We start from the raw sequence: 24,765 nt of genomic DNA, 5'->3' as shown, positions 1-24,765 counted from the left end.
AAATTGAGAATCCACTGACTTAATAAAATGAGTCAGCATTATGTGCTCCTTCGGTATGTATTGTCCCATGTAGACTCTTATTAGCTTGTTTCATTACATTTTCCTCCCCCAAAACTTCAACATTAACCAAGTAATTAGATTCTCATTTGTTCATCAAGAGGCTGCACAGCATCAACCTATACTCTCACAAAGGATTCATTCATTTTACTTACGAATCAGGTTGGAGATTTGCTCACTTACTACTAAAAATATCTAGGCATAACATATTTAATCAATCTGTAATGCTAAAAGGACAAAGCCGTAAGCAACCTCCTCTGAATTCAGTGCTGACCTTGCTTTGATCAGGGGCCTGGACTAGACATCTCCTGAGGTCCCTCCCAGCCTAAGCAGTTCTATGATTCTATGATTTATACAAGTGTATTACTCTTTAAAACAGAACAATACCTTAAGCATAAATAACTTTAAAGCCGGTAGTTCAGAAAAAACAGAACTTCAATAAATAAAATAGAAGTCTTCAATACAATTTTTGCTTACCGAAGTAATTGACCAAAACCCCTCCAACCATAGCCCCGCATCCTCTGCCCAGACCCAAGTGGAGACCTTGCAGGATTCCCTGGGCTGACGTTCTCAGCTCTGGAGGCACTGCCGCGCTAAGGTACGAAATACAGGCTGCCCATATAGCCGCGTGTGTGACACCTAGAGAGATGAAACACCGTGAAGAGGACAGGCTCCAGAGGGTACTGACACAACATCAGAGCAACTGCACTCATCTGTTGGAGCATGCATTAGAGAAAACCAACAAAATCCCCTCACTGACAAATGTCTGTGGAGTACAAATCAGCTTTCGGTAACGTGGTACTGGCAGCCAAGCCACAGGGAGACATGGTGACTCCTCCTGCAGAGTCTGTCAATAGCTCTTTCTCCCTCTAAGATGACCTCACGTCTCTTCTTGAGATACAGTCCCTAGGAAGACTTAAAAAAAAAGCGCATTGAAAATCTCTCTGCCAGACTCCTTGTCCCTTTGAGGGCCTTTGAAATATGGTCCTGATTTCATAAGCTGCAGGCAATTAAAGCATCGATGCCTCTCAGCAGTCTCCTTACAAGGACAGTCTCCTTACAAAGGTGATAAAATCCAAACAGTATCAGAGATATCCGTGTCATTTCAGAGGCAAGAATTAATCCCCTGCTGCCCTTCTCACTCCACCCCAAAATCAACCGCCTCCACGCAAACTCTTTCTGAACTCAACACCAACACGCTCTGCATTTAGCACTGAATGGTCCGGAGGTGAAAAACGCGCATGCTCCTCAGGGTAGGCCAAAGATGCTGATTTTCACGCCTGCTGTTCAGAGGCAGAGTCAGCGTGCCCTGCCTCCCGCTGCAACTGCACGCTGCGTAGGCACTGCTGCACGCTGCTGCCGCCTCGCGCGTCACCCACGCCGGGGACCCGGCACAGCAGAGGCCCTCACTGCTATCAACAACCGCCCCAGCCCCCCAGCAGAGATTTGGGAAGTCTCTTGCTGGCACATGCCTTGTAGATGCAGGGTTATGAACATTTTTTCCTACTGGAGAAGAAGGACAGCTAAGGGGAAAAGACAGCGAATGACCATCAGGACGCAGAACCCCGTGCCAAGTGGAGCCCTCCTCGTCTTTGAGCACCTGCCTGGTGGTTTGGGTTTTTTTGTGGAGTGTGGAAGAACAGGACAGGAAAAGGCAGGGTTGTGGAGAAGTTGGAAAAAGAAAACAACCCACCACAGTTTTGTAGCTCATCACACGTTAAATAAGCCTGAACTATTTTGCCACCCTCAGATTGAGTGGGAATATTTTTTTCTTATTTGAGTGGTATTAAAAATAGTCATCACAGCTTACCAATGCCTATGCTCTACTGCCTCGGTTTTAAAAAAAAAAATGCTGGCACAACTGATGATTCAGTCAACATGTTTCTGTCCTCTACGCTTGACTTACTAAGGAACAGTTGGACACTCAGTAATTACTTAGGCAGTTAGGCTGAAGACTCACGAGAACAAGAAAATACATGCTTTTGTAACACACAGAATAACTTGGGTTTTGGTTATTTGTTAAAGGATAAATGGCACTGTATGGAATTGATACAGTTCAGGTACAGACACATTAGATGTCCACAAGGCTGTACATTCTCTTTCATTCAAAATCTAAATAAAAATTTCTCAAGCTTTGGGTTTGTAAAGGCCACCTTTATACATTCCAGAGGTGGCTTTGGTAATAGCACATCGCCTTGTTGAAAAATAAAAGGCTTACACTAGGATGAGTGTATTTTACCTTACCATTTACAGTTTAAGGCTTTAAAACTCAGACTTTCAATCCAAAAAGCTCAGAGTTTTAAAACTCACTGAGAATCTAGGGGTTTTTTTAAAAAATGTAGACTCACATATGCATCGGAAATAGCAACCAAGAACCATCCCAATAACAAAGCCAGGCTAATCTAAGGTAGATAATGTGCTTTTGTTTTAGAAAGGATATTAATTAATGTAAAACATTCAGTTTTATCAGCTATTAAAGAGTAAGTCAAGTATTAAAGCCAGGCAAATCAAAAACAAATCAGAAATTATTTGAACCGTGAAGCACAATACCAGGGTATTTGTTTGAAAACAAAAGGCCCTACTTAACCAACAGGTTCTTTACTAGACGATCCAGATAGAACACAGTGTTCCCCGTTCCTCTGAAAACAAATCCATTCCTTTAAACCAGCTTATTTCACTTGCCTTTAAAGATATGGGCTTTTCTTTTTTTTTTTTTTTTTAGTATGTGTACATTACTAATGTGATTTTTATTATTTGACTATTGAACTATTTGACTATTATTGACTATTTGAAACAGTTTTTACAACTTTTACAAGAAGTCTGGTCTGAATTACTGCTAATCACAATTCTTTTTTTCAAAAGAAGCTGTTCACAATATACGTATTGTGACATTATTTGCTAAAACCACTAACCACCATTTCACCATCTGGACTATATTTCCAACAAGTATGCCAACTCCAGCTCAAAATAATAACGTTTAGCAAACAGGACAATTTACATATAAACCAAGAGTTGAGGATTTGGGGAGCCAAATCTATTGGAAGAGAGATATACCCTAATTATTGCCAGTTAAAGACCCAAGCTTTTTGCTCTCTAGACGTAACTGTGCTGCTGGAGTACTAGTAGGAATCACTTCTTAGAACAGTACTTGTTTTGGAGTTTGCTGGATTACTGCCAAGTGAAAATAGCTAATTTTCAGGTTATCAATATAGTTTTGCACTTCAGAAAATAATCGGTGAGCTAGCATAGCTGTTACCAGAGAATTTGAACCATTGCTTTGGAAAAATAATTTGCAGATAACTAGCACATCAAAACTTAATCCATTAAGTGTGAAATGAACAAGATTGCTTGCGTGTTCACACGTTTATGACATATACACACGCTGTGGGCAGATTCAAAACTCTAAATTAAGAAGCGAGTTTAAATCTGCTCATTTACTCCTCTGGGAGCGCAATGATCTTAAAGAGTCCTGCCATTCCCCGTTACACCGACAGCAACGGAAACACAGCATGGGTCTTATTACAATCAATAGATGCAGTCTGCAGAGTCATCTTCCAGAAATCCCCCCATGCCCTTCAGCGCAGCACACGGGAATAATCCTTCTTGTATTACAGAAACATATTAAAAAGAAAAATAAATTCTTTTGTAAAGCCAGCTGAAAGTGTTGTTGACTTTAAAACCCCTCCATCTGATGGAACTGGAATTTACATGGAATTTAACAGCTTCCTGGAAGAAGAGTTACGTACAATTACAACAAGGACTTCACCAAGGGATTTAAAAGACCTATCAACTTGATGCAGTCACGTGGTACCCACATGTTCTGCATAATCTACTTTTTTTTTGTTTTTAAATACTTCTAACCCTTACACATGCAAAGCAGCTACAACTCTTACCTCCATCAACAAACTCATTTAAAAATAAGAGCTTCTACCTCACCAAATTTCATTAAGGTGTCACCTCTTCTCCCGGCCAAGAGATTCAGTGGACGGAAAGAAAAGGAAAGGGAAGGAAAGAAAGCAGACCGCAAAGAAACAGGATTTGGTAACTGCTGTAAAAGAAATAATGAATCAAGAAGAAACTAAAGCTGCTAAGAGTGAGGAGGAGAAAAGAATAAAAAGGGGGGGGGGGGAACAGTCTTCTAAAAAGACAAACTTGATCTTGCATTCAGCAACACTGAATGAGATTACTGGAATGTAACAAATGTAGTGGCAGTAATCAGACACACATACAGCATACCTATGGACGTTGTGGACACTAATAAACCATGTTAGATGCAGGCTAAAAAGTGCACGTAGAACACACAGAGGCTTTCAGGAGGGTGGGGGTATGTACGTGTTTGTTTTGTTTTTATATTTCTCATTTGATGAATATAAATAACTGCAAATAGCAGCATTAACCCAAGCGTACGTGGTTCAGCAGTGGCTAGATATAAAGTCTGGCAGATAAATTTATGAGGAAGTATTATTTTGAAGGTCCTTCGTTTTTTCTGTAAATCTTGAGTACTCAAGATTATACCACACAGAAAACCCCACCAAAACAGGTCCTTCACAGCCCTGCTGTAAAAGCAAACCTACATATTAGGCAATTCATATTGGAATTTCATCAGAACAAAAACAAGATTCAAAGTAATAGAAACTTCTTTCTCAGCCATGACTATACTCCTGTGATGCCTCTGGGCACAAACTTCTGGCTGTATTGTTGAGACACAAGTTTTTTTCTTATATTTTGAGTTGGGGTGTCTCTAAAACAGGATTACCTAGAAGATAATATCCAAAGCTTTGTATTCATCATTTGTTCCCCCTAGACGTTTAAGCAGGCAAAAATATGACACACGCATTCTTCAGGTTCTTTGTGACATTTTCATATTTTAACACTTGGTATGAACGATGACGGTATCAATTCAATAGTTGTGGTTTGGGGTTTTTTTAATAACAAAATTCAGAAGCTTGCTGTTGTGGCAGTTTTAATACAATAGACTGTTTTTGTTAGCAGGGAGGGAAGGAGCCAGGACACAGATTTCTTTCTCCATATATGTAGAGATCTACACAGTGCTCACCAATAGCACTTTGTAACTCAAGTTAAAATCTACCTTACAAAGATTTCTGTAAATACAGTAGAAAAAGTTAATGCAAATTCAAATTACGCTGCACACAGAAGAATAAAACTTCTAAGTATAACCTGTGGAAAATTTTCTAAGAAGTATTCTATAAAGCCAGAGTACTGTCTTTAACAAAGATGGTACAACTATTATTAAAGGCAGGGAAAACATTTTCTACATTTAAATTAACCATTCTCTTGCAAGCTTACAACCGCAAATACTTCAGTATTCTTCAAATACTGACGAAACAGAAAGTAAAATAGCTTAGATTTTTCTTGGTTTTGAGAATTGGTACCCACTACAAAGACACGAAAAAATGTCATAAAATGTAAGTTAGAACAATTTATACTTTAACATGGCAATGAAGGTCTTGCAGTCTTTGACAGCACCACTTGAAAACAGGGCTCAAAACACTTTTCATAAACCACACCTCTGCCCTTCTAATTAAATTAGTTAAAGAGCAAGTATCTTAAAGAAGCTCTAGTAGCACAGACAAAGCTATTGAAAGAAATTCATTCCTCTTTAGCTATTAAAAAAAGAAAATTCTATAGTCTAAAGCTATTGATCAAACAGTACAGCTGAAAAACTACAAAATATTTTAACAGAGACAGAATGACCACGACTATGTTATTTCTTTTTTTTTTTTCTTTTTTTTCTCTTTTTTTTTTTTTTTTTTTTCCAGCATCCTTTCAGGAACTGCGATCTTTTGCATTTAACGAAGTTCACATTTACCACCAAACAGGATTTGCAGTAGGTGTGTACCCAGCTCATGCTTCTGTCTCTTTGTTTAGTTAAAGGGTGTGTTGGTCTCACACAGTTCTGTTTGAATAAACACAGAACTGTGCACAATCAAATGCAAACCCACCCTTTTGACGTCAAATGTTTCCCAAGATAAACAGTAATGTTTTATGAACCTGGACATTCTGGGATATTTGTGGTCAAAAAAAATATGAGAAATACCAGATTTTTACTTAATTACACTTCACTTGAAAACAAGATAAACGTAAGCACCTGATCTTATTATACTGGAAAGGCATTACTGCACGGTCATACCTTGAAGTACTTCCATCGGAAGAACAGTCCAGGCGTTTTCCAGATACGAGATGTAAATATATCGAGCTGTATTACAGGCAAGACCAATATACAGCACTCTGAAGGAAGTAAGGAAAAGAGAAATCAGGTTAGTTTGCACTTTCGTTTTTTGGTGTGTTACAATATACCCTACTGGTTCAGAACTCCTTTGCGCGTGTACAAACAGTTTGCCAGCCTAAAGCATTTGCTCAACACAAAACACAGTCTTGCACCCAAACATGAACTCTCCTCTTGCCAGCTCCAAACACATATTCAAACCGAGGCTAAAGTTAAGACTCTTTTCAAAATCCTAATGGACAAAAAAAATTCAAAGGGACAGCTGATCCATTGAGATTTTAACTCACTCTGTAGTTCCATGCCACGCTCTGTACAGGGCTGTATTTCACAGAGACCATTTCTAAGCACATTCAACATCCCTTCCAAACAATCTTCCTTTCTAATCATTCAGAGATTCATTCTTCCATTTCAATGTAAGCCTGGTGCAGCCTTACATTATTACATTAATTAATTTTACCCTAATAAATGTAAGTGTATAGTCCCAGGATCTGCAAACTGCTCAGAACTACTCTAAAAACACATCCCACAGAAGCAATATGGTTTGTAACAACATGCCTCAGGATAAAACTTAACCATCCTGTTGAAAAGCAGCAGATGCTGCATCTCAGAATGAAGAGGAAAAAAAGCTCTTATAACAGTTTTTAAACAATGAAGCAGGAAGACTATTTGTGCAGTGCTTTCCCCACTGCACATTTAACCTGATGACTTTTCCCTCCCAGTTTTCAGTTTGCTTAGCTTACCTCCAGGGTGCTTATTCATCGAGCTATCTTTCTCTTATTTTCAGATGGATATTAGGAAACAAAGACTTGATTCAAAACATGTTTTTTAGCTTGAAAAAAGATGCTATTGCATTTGAAGATTTTTTCAGGAACAAGGACAACTTATTGTCCAAAATATGGCTTCTTGATTGACCCCTGGTCTAAGCACAGACATTGTGAAAGGGCTTGTTATTCTTTGTGCTGCTTTTTTAGTTAGTTATTCTACAAAAGCAGACCGAGATTTAATTAAATGGTACACAGCCACTGAAAAATCTAGAATGAGATGCAGCCATAAGAACACAGCATCTCGTTAACATCTGAAGTCTCCAAATATATATACATGTTGACAGCTAAAGACCCAGGACCATAGTTTTCATCATGTCAGTGATACCAAAAACATTCAAAATTATAGAGACAGGTCTGTGCATTTCACAACAATGTGGATTCACAGAAGACAATATATTTTACTTTCGACAAGCTGGGAAATTCCTCCTCCCCCCATCACACATCAGACCAAGCTGTGTCGCTTCCAGATACGTGTAAGGTCCATGAACAGCTGGTTTAAGCTGCCTTTAGGCAATGCAAGCCCAAGCATTCATTGAAGAAAACACAGGAAGCCGTGAAAAAGTTTTGTATTAAACAAGAAGGAACAAACTTGTTCCTTGTGCCACACATCATAAATTTCACCTCCCCCTTTAATTAATGCCTTCTGTTCCAAATAACTTAGTTCCTTTCACAGCCACCACTTAATGTAATCCTTATGTACAGTCACATTTCTGAAGTGTATTAGGACACGCTTGCCACAAAAGGTAAGCAAACACGCAAATTCTGCAGGCTCCTTTCTTCATTCCCCTATGAGTAAGGCTCTTGCGGATACAAAGGAACCACCTCACCATACACTTGTTTTGCCTGATCAGCAACACAGATGCACCCAGCCCTCTGTTTAGGACCAGTTCTTGCCAGCTTAATTTCACTTTTGTCTAGCAAAAATTTTGCCTGTGCCCCGAGAACACTTTTCCCCAACTCAACTGTTCCCTACCACAGCCAGACTGGAGATGTGAACAGGCCTCCTCCTGCTTCATAGTTTTTCCATCACCACTAACACACTCGGCTACCTGCGCTTTTCTGCCATGTTACGCTTGCAGAAAGATCTGGATTCAGAGTTTAAGAGCAGCAATTTAGTCAGGTTCTACCTTTTAATTTGTTAGAATATGTACAAAGTTTAAGGTAAAATAGAGTTTATGGAGATTTCTATAATTATGCTTTTGGAGGGGTCTGTCACACAACAACTTTTGTGTATTTACAGAGTCATTTCAAAAACGTGTTTATAAAAATCACTTAAGCTCTTTATCAGACCTAAATGGATAACGCAAAGAGATGTTACTTATGAAACCAACGTGCAATATCCACAGAAACACTGCGTTCAATTTACAGGTTCATTCAAAGCACTGAAACTATATTTATGTTAAGCTGTTTACAGCCATGACTACCAGTCTCTGCTTCCTATAAAAACTCACATGCTGGAATTGTGGTCAGACAAACACATTCAAGTTTAACCTCAAGTAGGAGGTTATTTTCAGAGATTGACATCATCTTCCTAAACTCAATGGCAGTCAGGAGTGCTTCCAGTCCCTAAAGGGGGCCTACAGGAAAGATGGGGAGGGACTCTTTGTCAGGGAGTGTAAGGACAGGACAAGGGGTAACCGTTTTAAAATGAAAGAGGGGAGATTCAGATTAGATATTGGAAAGAAATTCCTTACTGTGAGGGTGGTGAGACACCGGAACAGGTTGCCCAGAGAAGCTGTGGATGCCCCATCCCTGGAAGTGTTCAAGGCCAGGCTGGATGGGGCTTTGAGCAGCCTGGTCTAGTGGGAGGTGTCCCTGCCCATGGCAGGGGGGCTGGAACTAGATGATCTTTAAGGTCCCTTCCAACCCAAACCATTCTATGATTCTATACCATTCAACAATGCTGTCTAAATATTTGATGGCCAGTTTTGTACACTTTTCCTTCACAATATCCTCTCAAAGAACTTCTGGTCTTTACTACACTTTCTGATTACTTATTTCTTTTTAACTCTTTAATTTACTTTTAAATGAAAATCTAGTCTGTCATCTCTCAAAAGGTGGCTGGAGGAGGCAAGGCAAAAAATACCTCTCTAATATCTGCAATATTCCCTCCCTCGTAAATCCGCACAATCACAGAACAGCTTTCTAGCTGAACCACTCAGTGTCAGTACTCCAGATTCATCTAGTGACCTGCTAAAATACAATGTTAGAAACACTAGCAGCATGTGTAACACATGCACAACACGCAGTGCACCTGCATATGAACAGTAAAGGCAATGAAGTCAGAAATCAGGCATTTTAATCAGCATATGTTTAGTACGGTCTTGCTTAAAATGCTTCAACAATAATTTGAGTATTAGTTTAAAAAAGAAAACCTGTGAAAACAGAACAGGTTTCAAAATGTTGTAAGGATCTTATATGCCAACACATACAATGGTAGAAACAGAAACCTTTACAAGGCTAGAAAAGGAAAACTGAGGTTCTGTATGTCAAGGGTGTAAAGCCTGTTTTCTTGTAGTTCTGCAAATGACAGTCAATAGCATTTTTTCCTGCTACTGTGACAGTGCATGCAATTCTGGTAATCATGCCTGTCTTCAAAGAATGAGGACCGGAAGGAAAGATTGCATGATAATGTTAAAATAAATACTGCAGAAAGACTATCTACATCTAGGAGTCTAATCCCAGAAGAAAATGTGCAAATACCCTTTTCTTTTTTTTTTTTTTTTTTTTTTTTTAAACTAATGTTATTAGTGACAGAATTCAGTGTAAGGTGAGACAACCTCAGCACTGAAGGCACCTTACCAAAGAGATGTCAAGCCTCCTTCCCTCTAATTGTGAAATACCCTGTGAAATATTCACAACTAGCTGTGGATTAAGAGGTACTTCTATCTTATTTCATACAAGACCTTACACCAGAATTCCCATAAACATGTAACTGCTTTTATGCCAAAATGGTAAACAAGGAATTTTAAGCTATTAAAAAAAATAATAGTAAAAAAAATTAATCCCAAATGCTTCTGGCTAAGACAGTTCCATGAAGGATATCTAGTTGGAGGATATTCGTTCTTGTTATTGGGAGAATGAATATCTGTACTATAAGGCAGCAGACATACACAGAACTATCAAAAAACATGAGCTATGAACTCCTATACATTCCTCTCTCAATAAAAAAAAAGTTTGCCTCCTCTTGAACAAACCATGCATTATACAAAGTTCAAAAAATACAAGACAGACAGACAACCAGGACGAAACATCTCATAAAACTGTGATGACTAAATTCAAGTAAGCATTGGATAACATTAAAATATGACTAATGTGCATTTCCCAGGTGCAGGTATAAAGAATGCTGTTTTATTGCAAATAGGAGCTAGTGTTTAAACAACTTAATCTTGATCCAATCTTGGCTTCATAGGCTTAAAAGTGCAAAGAAAAAAAAAAAAAAAGAGGAGCTAATCCTGCATATCATCTTTCTTTTTACTGGCCAATGCTCCTATCTCCTTCTATTTCATCTTATTCACAAGCCTACCATGCTTTTATTTTTTGTTCTTTCTCTAGTTGAAGTCTAAGCCTGAATTTTGTACTATAGCAAAACACATTGAAAGAGCATACCCAAGCTAGCTTTAGCTATCAAGACTGTGATCTGTTCTCACCACTCCTCCATCATCATATCCTTCCTCCAGTCTTTGCATGCAATCATGTTTTCTCATACCAATTATTGTCAAATTCAGAGATTAAAAGACTGACTCAAAGTAAAGAGATCCTCCTCTGTTTAAAGGATGAAATAAAACATCTTTTAAGCAATCTCTCAAATTACCATGCTAAGCATCTCAAACATTTTTAGTAGAGGTCAAATGAATAAAAAAAATTCATCCCAATAAAAGAAAAAAAAAAAGAAAAAAAGAGCAAAACCACAGAAAAGAATGCACAAAAAACCCAGTGCAGACAGCTTAAAAAACTTAACATCTCAATGACTGTATGATTATAAACAAGGCATTTGGAAAAGACATGATGCTAACAGCACACAGAGCTCTGAGCTCAGTTGCACAGGGTACCTGAGTAAATATAAAAAACCCCAAAACTTTAAGACTTCATTAACTCAGATTCCTCCCTGTCTTTCTTCCCCTGAGCTTTTTTTAAAGAGTACTGTAGGGATTTATAATATGCGAAAATTGAGTCAATTGTGAGTTTAATGGAAAACAGTGTTCATCAATATGCTGGAAGCATTTCACTTACACAAGACAAAAACGACAGGGGAAGCCCTGCGCCGCCATCTCAGTTCAGCAGCTAACACACACAGTCGCAACTAAAGGAAGAGCGCAAGGAACTGAACCGGTAAGCGACACTACCAGGCTGCAACCTCATTCTGCCAACACCCAGAGTCTGATTACGAGGGCATGTGCACAGGAGGTGCTCACCTCGCTGCTTCATCTCACCCTTCTCCCCTCGCAGCCTGCAAGTGACACCTTTCCAGGCTACTACGGGGGGGAGCAATGAACTGCCCCACAAGGAAAAGCAGGCTGGAGGTTTCCAGAACGCTGCTACTCACAGCAAAAATATTGTACAATTAATGGTATTTATATGTCGAAGCAGACAATCCTTGAGTGGGTGGCGATTTATAAAGATCTCTAACTAAGATATCTTCTGGAACCATCTGCAAAAGGGTATGGTGCCAGGCATAATGCACATACTAACACACAACTAAAATGCAAAGGAAGCATTTGAGAGCATTTGTAACTCCTAAAATAATAATAAACCCCATCAGGCAAGCTATGTAACTGAGCAGGACTCGGAAATTTAGAATAAAAGGATTAACTTCAATTTCACTTTGTAACACAAGGCTAGGCCTGAAATTCAACATTTTTTGTATAGCGCTCTAACAATGGCTAACATCTTACCTGATATGACCAACTAATTCAATCAATTTGTGGCTGAAGAAGTAGGCAGTCAGCTCAGACACATGACTGAGCACAGAACAAACTCCAAAGAGAGTGGTGGTGCCATTCAGGTCTTCCAAGTGCCAGTAAAGAAAGGTGAACACAAAGCCATATCCAAACCCCATGAACCAGGCCACGAAGAGCACTGAGCCGTACTGGATACTACACAGCAGTTTTATTAAGTCCCAAAAACTGAAAGACTGCGACTGGCTCATACTGGTAGGAGTGTTATCAGAGGATTCATTGGAGGCGCTTCTGTCCACCTGTGAGATTTCTACCTCTTTTCTCTTATTTTCATCTTGCTTGAAGTGTGCATAATGAAATCGAAACTGGGTGGCCACAATTAATGCCATTGTCATCAGAACACCAAAAACGATGAAAACTATCCTGTAGTTCTTGTACTCAGGCGCTTTACATCCTTGACCTTCAATGCTGACTTCTGTATGGGTATAGTCAATGCCAATTCCCACGGAGAGCATGGCCAGCCCCCAGCCCAGAGACCCCCACATGCGCTGCAATCCATACCGGTCCCTGTGTTTGCCAAGGTACTGCAGAGTTACGGTGTCCACAATAGTAACAGAGGAAGCACTGAAAAATTCTCCTATTATGACAACCAGCAGAATGAGTAGAAAGATGGCTTCTACCTCTTGTTGATCATAAACGAGCACAGCTTGGTCAGAAGGCGTAGGCTTTGTGGTGATGGCAGCTGGGGTGGTACTCGGAGTTGCATTCCCTGGTGAGACTGGGCTAGCAGTGGTGTTTTTCAAAATAAAATGGGTACTGTTTTCCAAGACAAACTCCACATCACTGCTCTGTGTAGGTAACAGGAATGTTATTTCAGGATTGGCTGTCCCTGTTGTTTCCAAAGTCACTGGACTGGAAGTGAGCAGGTCTCTCTTCACACGAACTTTCGGGGATGTGGTACTCACTGTGGTTAGCGGAGGAGACATTGAGGCATTTTGCGAAACTGTTGTTAAAAGGCTGCTTGCATTGGTGGGATGTGCTGGCGGAAGGCCCTTTGGTACGCATCTTAAGGTGGCTGGTCTAACAAATCCAATCCCCAGGTTAAATAAAACCCAGCATAAAAGCGAAAAGAGGAGGACGATCTTCCCTTTCTTGAAGCGGTCTGCCACCACTCCCCAGAAGGGAGCACTGCAAAACTCAATAAAGTACCTGATGCCCACTAGAAGTCCACTCTGACTGGGTGACATACCCAGCTGCTTGTAATACACAGGCAGCAAGGGGTAGAGCGAGCCATATGCAGAATAGAAGAAAAAATAAAAGACCTTTGAGATCAGAAGATCATTGTTTATTTTGACGCAGTGCTTTTCTAACCAATCTAGCTCTTCATCTGGGACAGTGGTTGTCTCCGTCGAAGGGGATTCATTTTGGGGTGGCAAGTCTTGATCCTTGGAAATGCCATTGAAAGGATCAGCAAGCACATACTTTCTCTTCTGTTCTTCTTCATCATCGGTTAAAATGGCAACCTTATCATCAGCTGCCATGGTTTATCACAAGCATCCAATATCTGATGCGCTCTCAAGGAACTGTGGCTACCCTGCAAACAAATAAAACATAACATGGTTAAGGTACCACACAGGAACAGACCCGCAATGCCAGTCACTGAGGACAAAGACAACTTCTTTTTGTAAGTGACCTTCCTGAGCAATACATGCAATATCAGAGCAGGGAAGACCATTTGTCTAGACTAACTAGTGGTATCAATAAAAATGTGTTTTATGACCAATCCTGTGAAGTTCTCCCAACAGCACCTTTAATATTTCGTAATAAAACATCTTTCATGTTTAGGACAGAATAATTTATATAGTCAAAGTTACTGTGGCAATTAAGTGCTAGCATTTGCAAGTCTCTTCTTTCAAGTTGTCTTTTCTCCCCCAAGGCTAACTGCTTTATTTCCAGTATTCCCTACTATACCAAAGGATAGCCATGATTTCATAATTTAATAATGCAGCCACATATATATCCAGGGTTTTTTAATTATCAAAACAAATTATCGTCTGAAGCCTCATAACGGCCTTCAAAAGGTTCATCAATCTCCTCTTGAAATGTAATTTTCTAAGCACTTGACAACCACAGCAGAAATTGGTGGGAGACTTGAGTTTCTAGGCTTAATGGGAAGAGAGGTGGGGATTAGGATGGGGCTACAAGATTAAAACGAGGGACCCTCAAACTTAGGATAACGACCTCAAAGGCATCAAAGACCTGGGAGCAAAGCAACACAAGGACAGAAAATAAGTATAGGCCCTACAACGATCTCTTCAAGTCAAATTCTGAAATTGAAGAAAGGTGGATCAGGAGATAACTGTACTGCAGTTCCCCATGCTTATCCTTTCCAGACGCAAGAGACTGCAAAACTCACAAGCACAGTAAAAAATAAATTCACCACTACTTAGACTTTGATTTGACCAACCAGCTTGCACATCAAAAAACAACAAACCATTATAATAAATTAGGCTAGGTAATAGAAGCTTTCCTTTCAAGGAACAAAACCAAACCAAAACAAAAAGCTCTTCCAGCAGGCTACCAGCTCAAAATCATTACATTAGGCAACTATTTTTGCTATATTAATATCTGTAAATTTAAGCTAGGAAGATTAGCTCATGTTCATTATGAGAAAGTTGAACATTTAATATATTTTGGTTTTGTCATCCCTTTTCTGTTTGGATTAGTGTTACTATCACACAGGAATCCTTTCAAGAACCAATATTTGAAAAGAGCATTTAATTCCAGAAGAACCTGAAATTTCTCCAAGAGCATTCAATTTATGATCAGGAATATCTTCCCTAGGAATCTGAAGTATTTTTTTGCAGGTCTGCACTTTTTCCCACTAGCAGAGCTCCAATGAAATCGCAGTCTTTCAAAACTCAACTGAAAGCACAGTATCTTCCCCTTGAAATTAGTCACACATTGGTGTATCCAGTGCCTTTAAGTTATTTAATTATAATTCAGAATTTATTTAAATACTGACAACGGATTTGCAAATGGATGCAAGGTTAGTAATAGCACAGTGACTCTAACATTCACAAGTATGATAAACTAATTGTTTCTTACTGATGCAACACGCGCATAACAGCAGACAGAACATGCCATGGATACTTCTAAAAACAACAGTCCATTACAATAATCTAAACCTTACAAAGTTCAGTGACAGACAAGTCTAAAAATACCATTATTAAAATCCCAAACACTCATGAGGTTTGCGTGTGTTTTTCACTTTTAAATGTCATTTCTATGGGATACTATCTATGAAGATCTCTGGTTTCACTTAGGGAGAAAAGGTTGCATAAAAATCTAGGAACCTTAAATATTCATGCATTCAAGGTCAGAAGTTAATCAAAATGACGCTAGCACATACACATAGACTGCTTTTTTCTCCAGTTTCTTCAGAGACAATCTGATTTAATAACAAAAAAGTATTTCAAGCATCAAAAGATTAGAAAAAGTCCTAATTAAGTTAGAACAGTCAAATGTGAAAACACATTTTCTTTCTCTTACCTGCTACCATCAAAAGCCACATGAACCAAAACGCAGCAGCTGTCTAGTTAGCTCCCGCAATTTTTGGTTCAGGCAGCCACTTCCACCTGACAGTTGGAAGGACTGTGGTTTTTTTGCTCATATATTTGCTCATTTTTGGCTTCTATATCCATCAAACAACTCCTTCTAATGAGTAAATTAGATCAGTCATCATCTGTGCTTTTATTTCCTTTATGCTTCGCCTTGCTTTGACAACAAAGACTCCAGAACTTGTGCAGGGCCCCACTTATGTCAAGGTGACGTAACTGAGGTTTCAGTGTTATTCCTACCAAAACCAGTATATGCTCAACTATTTACAGCAACTTGCTTACTAGCTGTATCACAGCTTTACAGCATTTAATTTTGAAGAATGAATTTCCTCCCCTTTCCCCATGACATGACAAGACAGAACTCACATTTCAACCAACTGCATATTAGGACAACTTCTTTGCAAGTATGAATTGAAATTATCCCAATTTAAACAACACAGTCATATTCCTTATCCCTACATATGAGCTCTGAACCATCTGATTTCATATAAAGTATACTGAGGGCTTTCAGAGCAATTAGCATCCGATGTTTTTTAATTCAGTTTCTTTTTCTATTGGAATGGGACTTCAATTTTGTATGTTGTATGAATAGTGTGTATATTAAAAATTGTTCTACTGCTAGTCTTTAAACACTTCAGTTGCTGCATCTTCTTTACCCCTCCGTAACTTCTATCTGCCCTAGCATCCATCTTCTTCTAACCTGTTGTGTGCAACGATTAATCCAAAAAGAGCTACTCCTCGTATTTTGACTAGATCATCTTGGGTAAGAATCCTCTGAAAAGAGTATTTCGTAATAATTTCACTAAATATTTTCCTACCCTAGGAGTGTTTCATTGAATATTATTAATAACACATAATATACTCTTCAGAAATATAACAGCATCAAGACTGGTGGGAGCCATATGGCATTCTTTAATGTTTTGATCACTAGCTTGTTTAGGAGTTAAGTTTTTGAAAGTGATTTTATTTAGCAATTTTTTAAATTCTAAAAATAAAGGACTGAAAATGAGAAAACCAACAAAGCCGCATTGTTACTGAAAAAAATCTACAAAAAAATTAATAATCTACAGGGCTTTCCTTCTACTGGCAAAGAACCTGTGCCAGTCAGGGACTGAATGTGCAGCAACTCAAACAGATGGAAAAACAACACGCTTTTAAGTGAGAAGAAACTAGTTATCTACTGGTTATTTTAACCATAGCCTTAAAATACTGCATCTTCACTTTGCAAAAACTTCTTCTGATCCACAAGACAGCAGGAGGATAGAAGACAGCACTACCAGCAAGTTTAAAATGAACAGCAGAGAATAGGAGTGGGGAAGTTCAGAGAGTAAACAGGATAGATTTCACCATGAATACAAATTTTAACTCATTTGAGGCAGAACAGAGGAAGAAGTTTTGGTAGAGGCCTGTTGAATGTCATCAGTTCATGTGAGACCATAGAGGCTGCATAGTGGTAATATCACTCCGAAAAACGGGATTAACAGCTTTGAAGCTATCTTTCCCAAACTTAGCTAAGTGGCACAAACAGACAACAAAGCCCCAACACGCAAATTGAAACTTCTGCAAAGATCCTGAGAAAGCCCCGCCAAGCAAGCAGACAGCACAGCAGACGTACGTCACAAGAAAGCACCTTGGTCCTCCGACAGACAAACAAGCTTTTGTCTTCCCACAGGTTTATGTTTCCAAACCACGACAGAACTCAGAACAGGGAACCAAGTCTTTGTTCCCTCACCATCCCATCACCCCTGATGTGACTACAAGGGAAAAGACTTCACTAAAATCCAAACTGCTCACTTTCCCCCCAAACCATGATCCTACCGTACTGGCCCAAGTCCCTTGCTCGCAGCTGCCCAGGAAGGTTGTGGCCAACCCGGCTTTCTCAGACCAGGGATTATTCTGCAAGATCACTTGGCCTCTGAGCCTGTTGATGAGCAAGCGCGTGTGCTTCTTTTTAGATATAAAGAACATACTTGTTAACCACAAGACTATTCTTCCTTCCAGCTTTGCACAGATAGGGTTTTTTTAAATGTAAGTACCAGAGTCTATTACTTTTTCTAAGTTTCCTGATACAGATTGCTGCCGCCTGGTTTATATGTATTTCTCTAGCAAGACAAAATCCACTTTCAAACCCTTACATCTATGACACATCTTTCATCGTGCCTCTTCCGCAAACAGCTACAGCACATTTCCTGCAGACTTGTACCTTTGGGCAGCTATCTGAGGAACAGAGGAAAAACCATTTGTCCCAAGGAGTTCAGTGATGACAACGTGATGCCCATTTTAATGGCTGTAATGAGGCTCTTTGGCAGGTAGCTGGAAAGAGGCGAATATGGGTATTCTACATTTAGTTAAGTATCTTCTTGGCATTCTTGCCTTTTTTATTTCTTAAATCGATCCTTATTTACTCTGGCTCTCCTAATAATTAAGAGGATTTCAAGATCAGAAAGGATAAAAAGCCAATCTATTCAAGACAACCTAACATTACAAGAAGTTCCCTATAAAAAAAGGAAAATGATAATAAGGAAAATAATAATACAGTATACTAAAACCCCAGCTCTCCCTTTGGAGTCACTCTTCCCACAATCTTGGAAAAAAAAAAAACCAAAACACACGCTTTGCACTGTATCTGAGGAAAAAAAACCAAGCAAACCAATCAACAGATCAGACTGAGGCAGCAAATCCCTAAACCTCTCAGGGAAAATACCATGGCACTTACAGCACAAGGCATTAAAACTTCACTTGCAGACCAACAACATTAGATTTGGGGTGAAGGAGTACTGTTGTTTTTAAATAAAGTTTAATTCACCTTAAATATTCCATTCGCTAGCCTTTGAGAATTAAAGTATAATTAAGACTCACACAGCAGAGCCTCAAAATCAGGGGCGGGATGTATACTGAAAGTAAAAAACAAAACAAAACAAAACCAAACAAACAAAAAACAAACAAAAAAAACCCCAAAAACCCAACAAACCCAGGACAGTTCATCAGAAGACAGTACAGATGATCTAGGGTAGCCTAACCCATTAAATACCTACCAAAATCACTGTAGAAGATTCATATGTATACAGTCTCAGAAAACATACTCTAAGAGTAGAATTGCGAAACAGGAATCAGTAATTAATCTCTCAAGCAACATGGAGCCATAAGAACAGAGCAGACTAGCCTGCTCTTTGCATTGTGTCAATAAATCAAAGCCAGCCAACATGGCATCACATCTTATTTTACCCCTTTCCGAATTTCACTGACTAGCAAACTGACTTTGCAGCAAACACATGAAATTCCACACGAAGTTTTCATACAAACATTCTTAAATTGCTAACAGAAAACATGTTTCATGAATAACCCTTTTTTTTAAGTCACTAATAATTGTTTCATTCAGAAAAGGTCTGTCCTAGAGAAATAAACTTAAAAACCATCCACCTTCCAAATAAAGCTCACCTCACTCATCCCCCGGCTGGTGAAACTGCCACAAGGAGTGCACCCATCATATCGCCCATGCACACCATCTCCTCCTCAGCCCGACTTCTCCCATTGATCTAAACTACAAAACCTTTGGATCAAAGACTTTCTGCTACAGTATCTGTGCAGCAGCTCTCCAAATTAAGCCCTGCATCCAGCAGGCCTACAAGGCATCACTGTAATCAACATGAATAAATAGACCATGTTTTCCATTTCTAAGCAAAGTTCACCCCTAAGGAACAGCCTAGTGCTGTCGCCTGCGTCCATGCCAAAAAGGAGGAGAATGTTATGCAAACAACTTACATCATGACAGGGGAGTGTGCAGACTTCATTTACTCCTGCATCACGTTCCCAAACCTCTCCCAGGTTGGCCAACCTCCAGGTGGAGACCATGGAGGGGCTGTCCCCTGCCCAGCCACACTGACCAACTGGCACAGACTGACCCACCGGCCCCACACCACCATCCCCTGCTCTCTAAAGGTAAGCAGTCCTCCTGCGAGGCCCCAGCAGGGACACCTTACTCAGAGTTCATAAAATCAGGAACAAATCACATTTAGTGAATTAACTTGGTGCTGGGAAACATATTTGTTTCAAGTCTGCAGCGAGACATTAGTATTATAACATTAACCACCATAATTAGGGTTTCCACAAAGTGGAACCACTTTGTTCTAAAACACTTAACTCTTAAAATTGCTTTATTTTGTGTTGCTTGGCATGCACTTACTTAGCGTGTTGGTCTGTAGGTTTTTCTGCTTCATTCAAATATGCATACTAAACCCCACATACTTTGACACATTTAGTCAATTAGATTGAGAGACTACAGTATGTCTGCAGTATGTCAAGATCAGGTTTCTAATAGGTTTAATGCACTTTATAATAGGTCTGAAGTTGCAAAATTGATACAATAGTGTTACTATTAACATTAAAGACGACAAGAACACTATCAGATCCTCATCTGTTGAAGAAAAAACATTAGACTCACATCTTAAGACTCCTGCTTTCCAATCATGTTTTCCATTTAATATGTGCAAATTAAGAAGTCGTAGCAGACTACTTTTAATCAGTTTTAGTCAGTATTAGACTTCAATTCTTTAAGCAGTTTTTTATTTACCAACTACATAACTACACTGCCAAGGTTTACACTTCATTAATGAGGGTAAATAACAAGCATGCCTTCAACCACGGGCCAGGCAAGTGCCCAGAGTGAGAGCCGCAGTACTCCGCAAGCACATCTGGAGCAGCTCTGGAGTGCCGGGGAGGGACGCAGGCACCCAGCTGCCCCACCAAGCCCGGCGGCAGCAGGAGCCGTGGTCTGCTTCAAAACGTAGAGGCCTGACAGGCAATTCCCAGCTTTAGGGACCAGCCACCGCCACTGTGGCCGGATCATGTCAGCGGGTCACATTCTCCCATGCTGCTGTATAAACTCAGGCCCATTAGGCTGTAGCTGAAGATTACAATGAATTTTAGGTTGTATTTAAACCGTACCCTAGCACCAGCCACATCAGTGACCAACCACAGCTTCCTCATATTAGCTCCTCACATGATTAGCTTTTGCTCTAATATTCTCACTCCACTTGTTTGGTGGGGTTTTTTTTAACCTGCTTAGGATTTTTACAGAGTTTATGACCACTATCACAAACCATCCTTAAAAGAGAACTGCTCTCTTTTTCCTTATTCCCCAGTGGGTCTTTGGAGAATATAAACAAAATAAATGTTGCCTTTGTCCACTATGTATACCCAGGGAAACAAATACAAAAAAATAACCAAGCTAGAGAACAAGCATTTTGCAATCTTTTTCCTTGGACATTACTAAATACAGTGGACAATGAGACCCTATATATCTTAGTAACATCATAATGCTTTGGGGGAGCTTTTACTGAAATACTTCAGCTTTATGTTCAGACAACCACTCTCCTCTCCCCTAAACTTCAAGTTTATTGCTCTTCAACACCACATTTTTCATTAACACAACATTTAAAACGAGTTTGCGGTTAAAACTTCAGAGCTGATGACCAAACATGGGTTTTAAACTCCATCCAACAGGATATAACAGGCATACATAACACCTATGGTACCTCTAGCACCAATTTCTTAAACAAGCATCTATTCTTATGCTTGTTTTAACAAACACAGGAGTAACTGACAACCTGCTTACTAAAAATCATCGTATTTTAAGGATTTAAGGGTTCAGAAGCCAAGTGACAGCCGCAAGTAACACCACGCCTGGATGCTGGCAGCAGGGATGGGGCTGCTCCCAGGGGACACGGCCCAGCCTGCGGGCACCTCTGGGGACCCCGACACCATCGTGGTCGGGCAGGAGGGCACGGGGTGGTTTGGCCTTGGATGGGTCGGTCGCACCTACAGTGGTTACGCTTCAGGCACATGGCTGGGATCCTGGAGACATGGCCAGCATCCTAACCAGGTCACCGCTTAGCCACAGTTAACACCAGCGGACCTCAGCGAGCACACGGGACCAGCCGGCTCAGCTGAGGAGCAGCTGACGGGCTCCGGCGCGGCGCAGGCAGGAAACGCCTCCGAGAAGGAAGAGCAGAACAGAGCAGCCACCGAGGAGGCAAGGGAAGGGCTGAGGCAAAGGCCCAACGGCAGCAACCCGGGCGGCTGCGGGGACAAGGCCCGTCGCCCCCGCTGGGGAGGGAGCTGGAGCCGGTACCGGCTCAGAGATTGGGAACGGACCGGCCTCACCGGCAGCCGCGAGGTGCGCCACAGCCGGCCCGCCGGCCGCCTCGCCCGCCGGCCTCCCCGCGGGGCCGCAGCGATCCCCGGGTCGGTGCCCGCCGGACCGCGGCCGGGCCCGCCGGGTGCCGGCGCCCCACGGAGCGCGGTGAGGGGAGGAGGCGGCGGCGGCACCCAGCCGTGCGGCCTGCCGCGGGCCTGGCTGCCGGCCCGGCCCCCCGCGCACCGCGGGGCCGCGCTGACTCACCTCGCCCGGGGGCGGCTCCGGGGGGGCGCTCAGCCGGGAGCATCGCAGCCCCCTCCCGCCACCGCCTCCTGCCGCCGCGGCTGCTGCGGGCGGCGGCTCCGCGCACCCTCGCCCGCCCCCCCCCGGCCGGGCCGCGCCGCCGCCGCGGGGAGGGACGGAGCCGCCCCACGCCGCGGGGGGAGCCAAGCACCCGCTCGCCCGGCGCCGCCTCCGCGCCCCCCCCCCCCCCCGGGCCCGTCCGAAGCCCAGCCGGCGACCAGAGGGCAGCCGGGGCCAGGGGCCGGGCGTCTGGTTTCTAATAGCGTCTGCGGAGCGTTCGTGGACCCTAAAGCGCCCAATAACTCCGTGTGCGCAGCGGTTCCCACTCCGCGGAAGTTCCCAACGCGTACGGCAGCGTAAAGAATTAAATTATTACCTGTAGTGCCTTCTGCAGCCGCTGGCATCAGCCCTTCAGTAACGCAGTTTCCTAGAATTATATACAAATAAAATTACGTAAATGCTTAAAACATCATCATCATAACACACACCCCCCCCCCCGCTGCAGTAATTACGAAGGCAGATGAGCCGGGGCAGGGAGGGTGACTGCCCCGGCAACAGCCGAGCCGTGCGGCGCGACCGAAAGGCCCGCGGTGTCAAGCTAAGGAAGGGGAACGCTGAAGACAGAAAGCGAAAGGCCGGCTGAGATGTGGGGTGTTTACCGGCCCTCAGCTCAACGGGATATCGTGAAGTTGTTTGAGGATCGATCCCGGGCGCTGCAGCCATGGTGTGCTGTGCCCGAGCTCCGAGGGGCCGCGGTCCAGGCAGAGTCAACAAAGCGCGGGGGCTCCTCCGGCCATCCCTCCCGGCAGCACGGCGCCGGCGCTTTCTGCCCAGGGCAGTGACCAGACCGCAGGCCACGCTCACTGGCATACCACAGACCAAATGCGTCTTCTTATCTGCACCTCCCTCTTCTCAGGGAGGATCCCCCTTTCCTCAAGGAAAAATAAATTATTGCATTATTTTGCCCAAGGTAAGAAATGGAGAGGAAACTACAGGTTTGCACAACAGAGGCAGATGGAGAGGAATGGGAGCACCACGGGTGTTTGACCCATTTAGTTTAAGTCCTCACCAAAGTGGAAGGGACAGCTGTCCCCATGGAAGGCAGTGCTCTCCCAAGGTCGTTCCCCTGCCACGCTAAAGTCCTGATGGAGTGCCATCTTTGTGGATACAAAGGCCATCAATAACACCATCCAATTAAAAGCTTGTCTACCCTGTCCTGGTTTGAGGTACTACCCCTATAGCAAAGGCCTCTCCTGAAGGAGGCTGGAGACAAAAACTGAATTTTGTAGAGGAGATGACCTGGGGCAGGAGGAAGCTTGTCTATCATCTGTCTCTGGAAGGATTTTCAAAACTCTTAATCTTTGAAAATCTCCCCCATGGCTAATTAACCACAGAGAGAAACCATGTCTGACGAGACCAGGAGCACGGGCCTCCTGTAATCTTGCAGAATTCAGACAGACAACTATCGGCTCATCCAGTGGGGTTTTATTACAAAATATTACTGTAATAAACCAGATGTCATCTCCAACCAAAATTATTTCATCTTGATGGAGACTTTTTGGCAAATTACTACAAATGCTTTTAGGGAGAACACGTATTTCAAATCATTTCCAGTCATCGTTTGTGAACTGAAAAGGGAAAGCTGATCTGTGTAGTCGCAGACTACATTTACTGGAGCCATAAAAGCCATCTTTCCCTAAACTCTGATAACCCGACATTGCAAACACAGGGACACCCCACCCCACCCCACCCCCCAAACTACACACTAAGAATGTGACCATCTTCTGCATTTTTGCTTGTATAACCTTGTCTTGGAGGAGTAATATCCTGATCATCCCCCTTCCTTCTACTCGGTTTCTGAAACGCCAGGGCTATTTGCTTAAAAAAAGGTACTCTCTGGATGCATTTCTTTGCAGAGTGTGGCATCACCTGGTACGTGAATAGGGCGTTACGTCTGATGACCAGAATATAGAATGGGACTAATACAGAGTCATTTACAATGTTTTCTTCATAAATATATATATACACACATTAAACTATATAAGCCAAATAAATGGTTTCTTACTGAGTTTAAAAGCTGAATCTGGTACTGACTGAGTTTGGTGACCGAGCTCAGACCGGGGCCTCCATTCGGTGAGCATCGTAAGGTACGCGTTGCGAAAAGCCTTAGCATCAAACAGTATTATTTCCAATCTGACAAGCTACTCCAGCATGAGCGGAACAGAACATAATAGAGCTCTGCATGGTTATTTCTTTCAGTGAGGCTCTGTGTAAAGATCTGGATTATAGCCTGTTAGAAATTATTACATTTGCTCAGAGAGTTCTTTCTCTGTTCTTTCAGCTATGAAAATGAGGATTAGCAAAAATGGAGAAACTGCTGCACTGCACACAAACTGTCCTCGTGTACTTTTGTCACAAAGGGCTGTGTATTTCTAGCCAAAGCAGTGTTCAGAGAAAAGGAAATGCAGTCGTAAGCCACTTAAAGTTTCCTATTAAAACACTTGCTACTATAAAACATTAAAGAAAATAAAAAGCTGAGGCACGTGCAAAATCCATTGAAATTAATTGAAAGATCTCTTTTTTCAAAGACCTCTGGATCAAGGTCCTAATCACAGTAAAATGTGATACATGGAGAAACTACCAATCAACAATCTTTTTCTCTTAGCTAATAGATAGAGTG

General features: G+C 41.7%; 1 protein-coding gene across 4 annotated transcripts in view; it reads right to left on the bottom strand.

The window, feature by feature from the left end:
* The window catches only part of MFSD6 (major facilitator superfamily domain containing 6), a 30,044-nt gene extending 7,115 nt beyond the window's left edge, over positions 1-22,929 (bottom strand). For 3 of the 4 annotated variants that reach the window (XM_074594852.1, XM_074594853.1, XM_074594849.1), the window contains exons 1-4: positions 22,047-22,187; positions 12,024-13,620; positions 6,209-6,306; positions 535-696 (exon numbers count right to left, since the gene is read on the bottom strand). In XM_074594852.1, the coding sequence (XP_074450953.1) occupies positions 535-696; positions 6,209-6,306; positions 12,024-13,567 (1,804 nt within the window). In that variant the 5' untranslated portion in view covers positions 13,568-13,620; positions 22,047-22,187. Of the gene's footprint in view, positions 1-534; positions 697-6,208; positions 6,307-12,023; positions 13,621-22,046; positions 22,188-22,461; positions 22,513-22,744 lie in introns of those variants that run through there. The other variant, XM_074594850.1, reaches the window with a different exon arrangement.
* Between the last annotated feature and the right edge of the window lie 1,836 nt (positions 22,930-24,765).

Source organism: Larus michahellis, chromosome 7 (genome assembly GCF_964199755.1).
Source record: "Larus michahellis chromosome 7, bLarMic1.1, whole genome shotgun sequence".
NCBI lineage: Eukaryota > Metazoa > Chordata > Aves > Charadriiformes > Laridae > Larus > Larus michahellis.
This window is presented reverse-complemented; position numbering and strand designations above follow the sequence as displayed.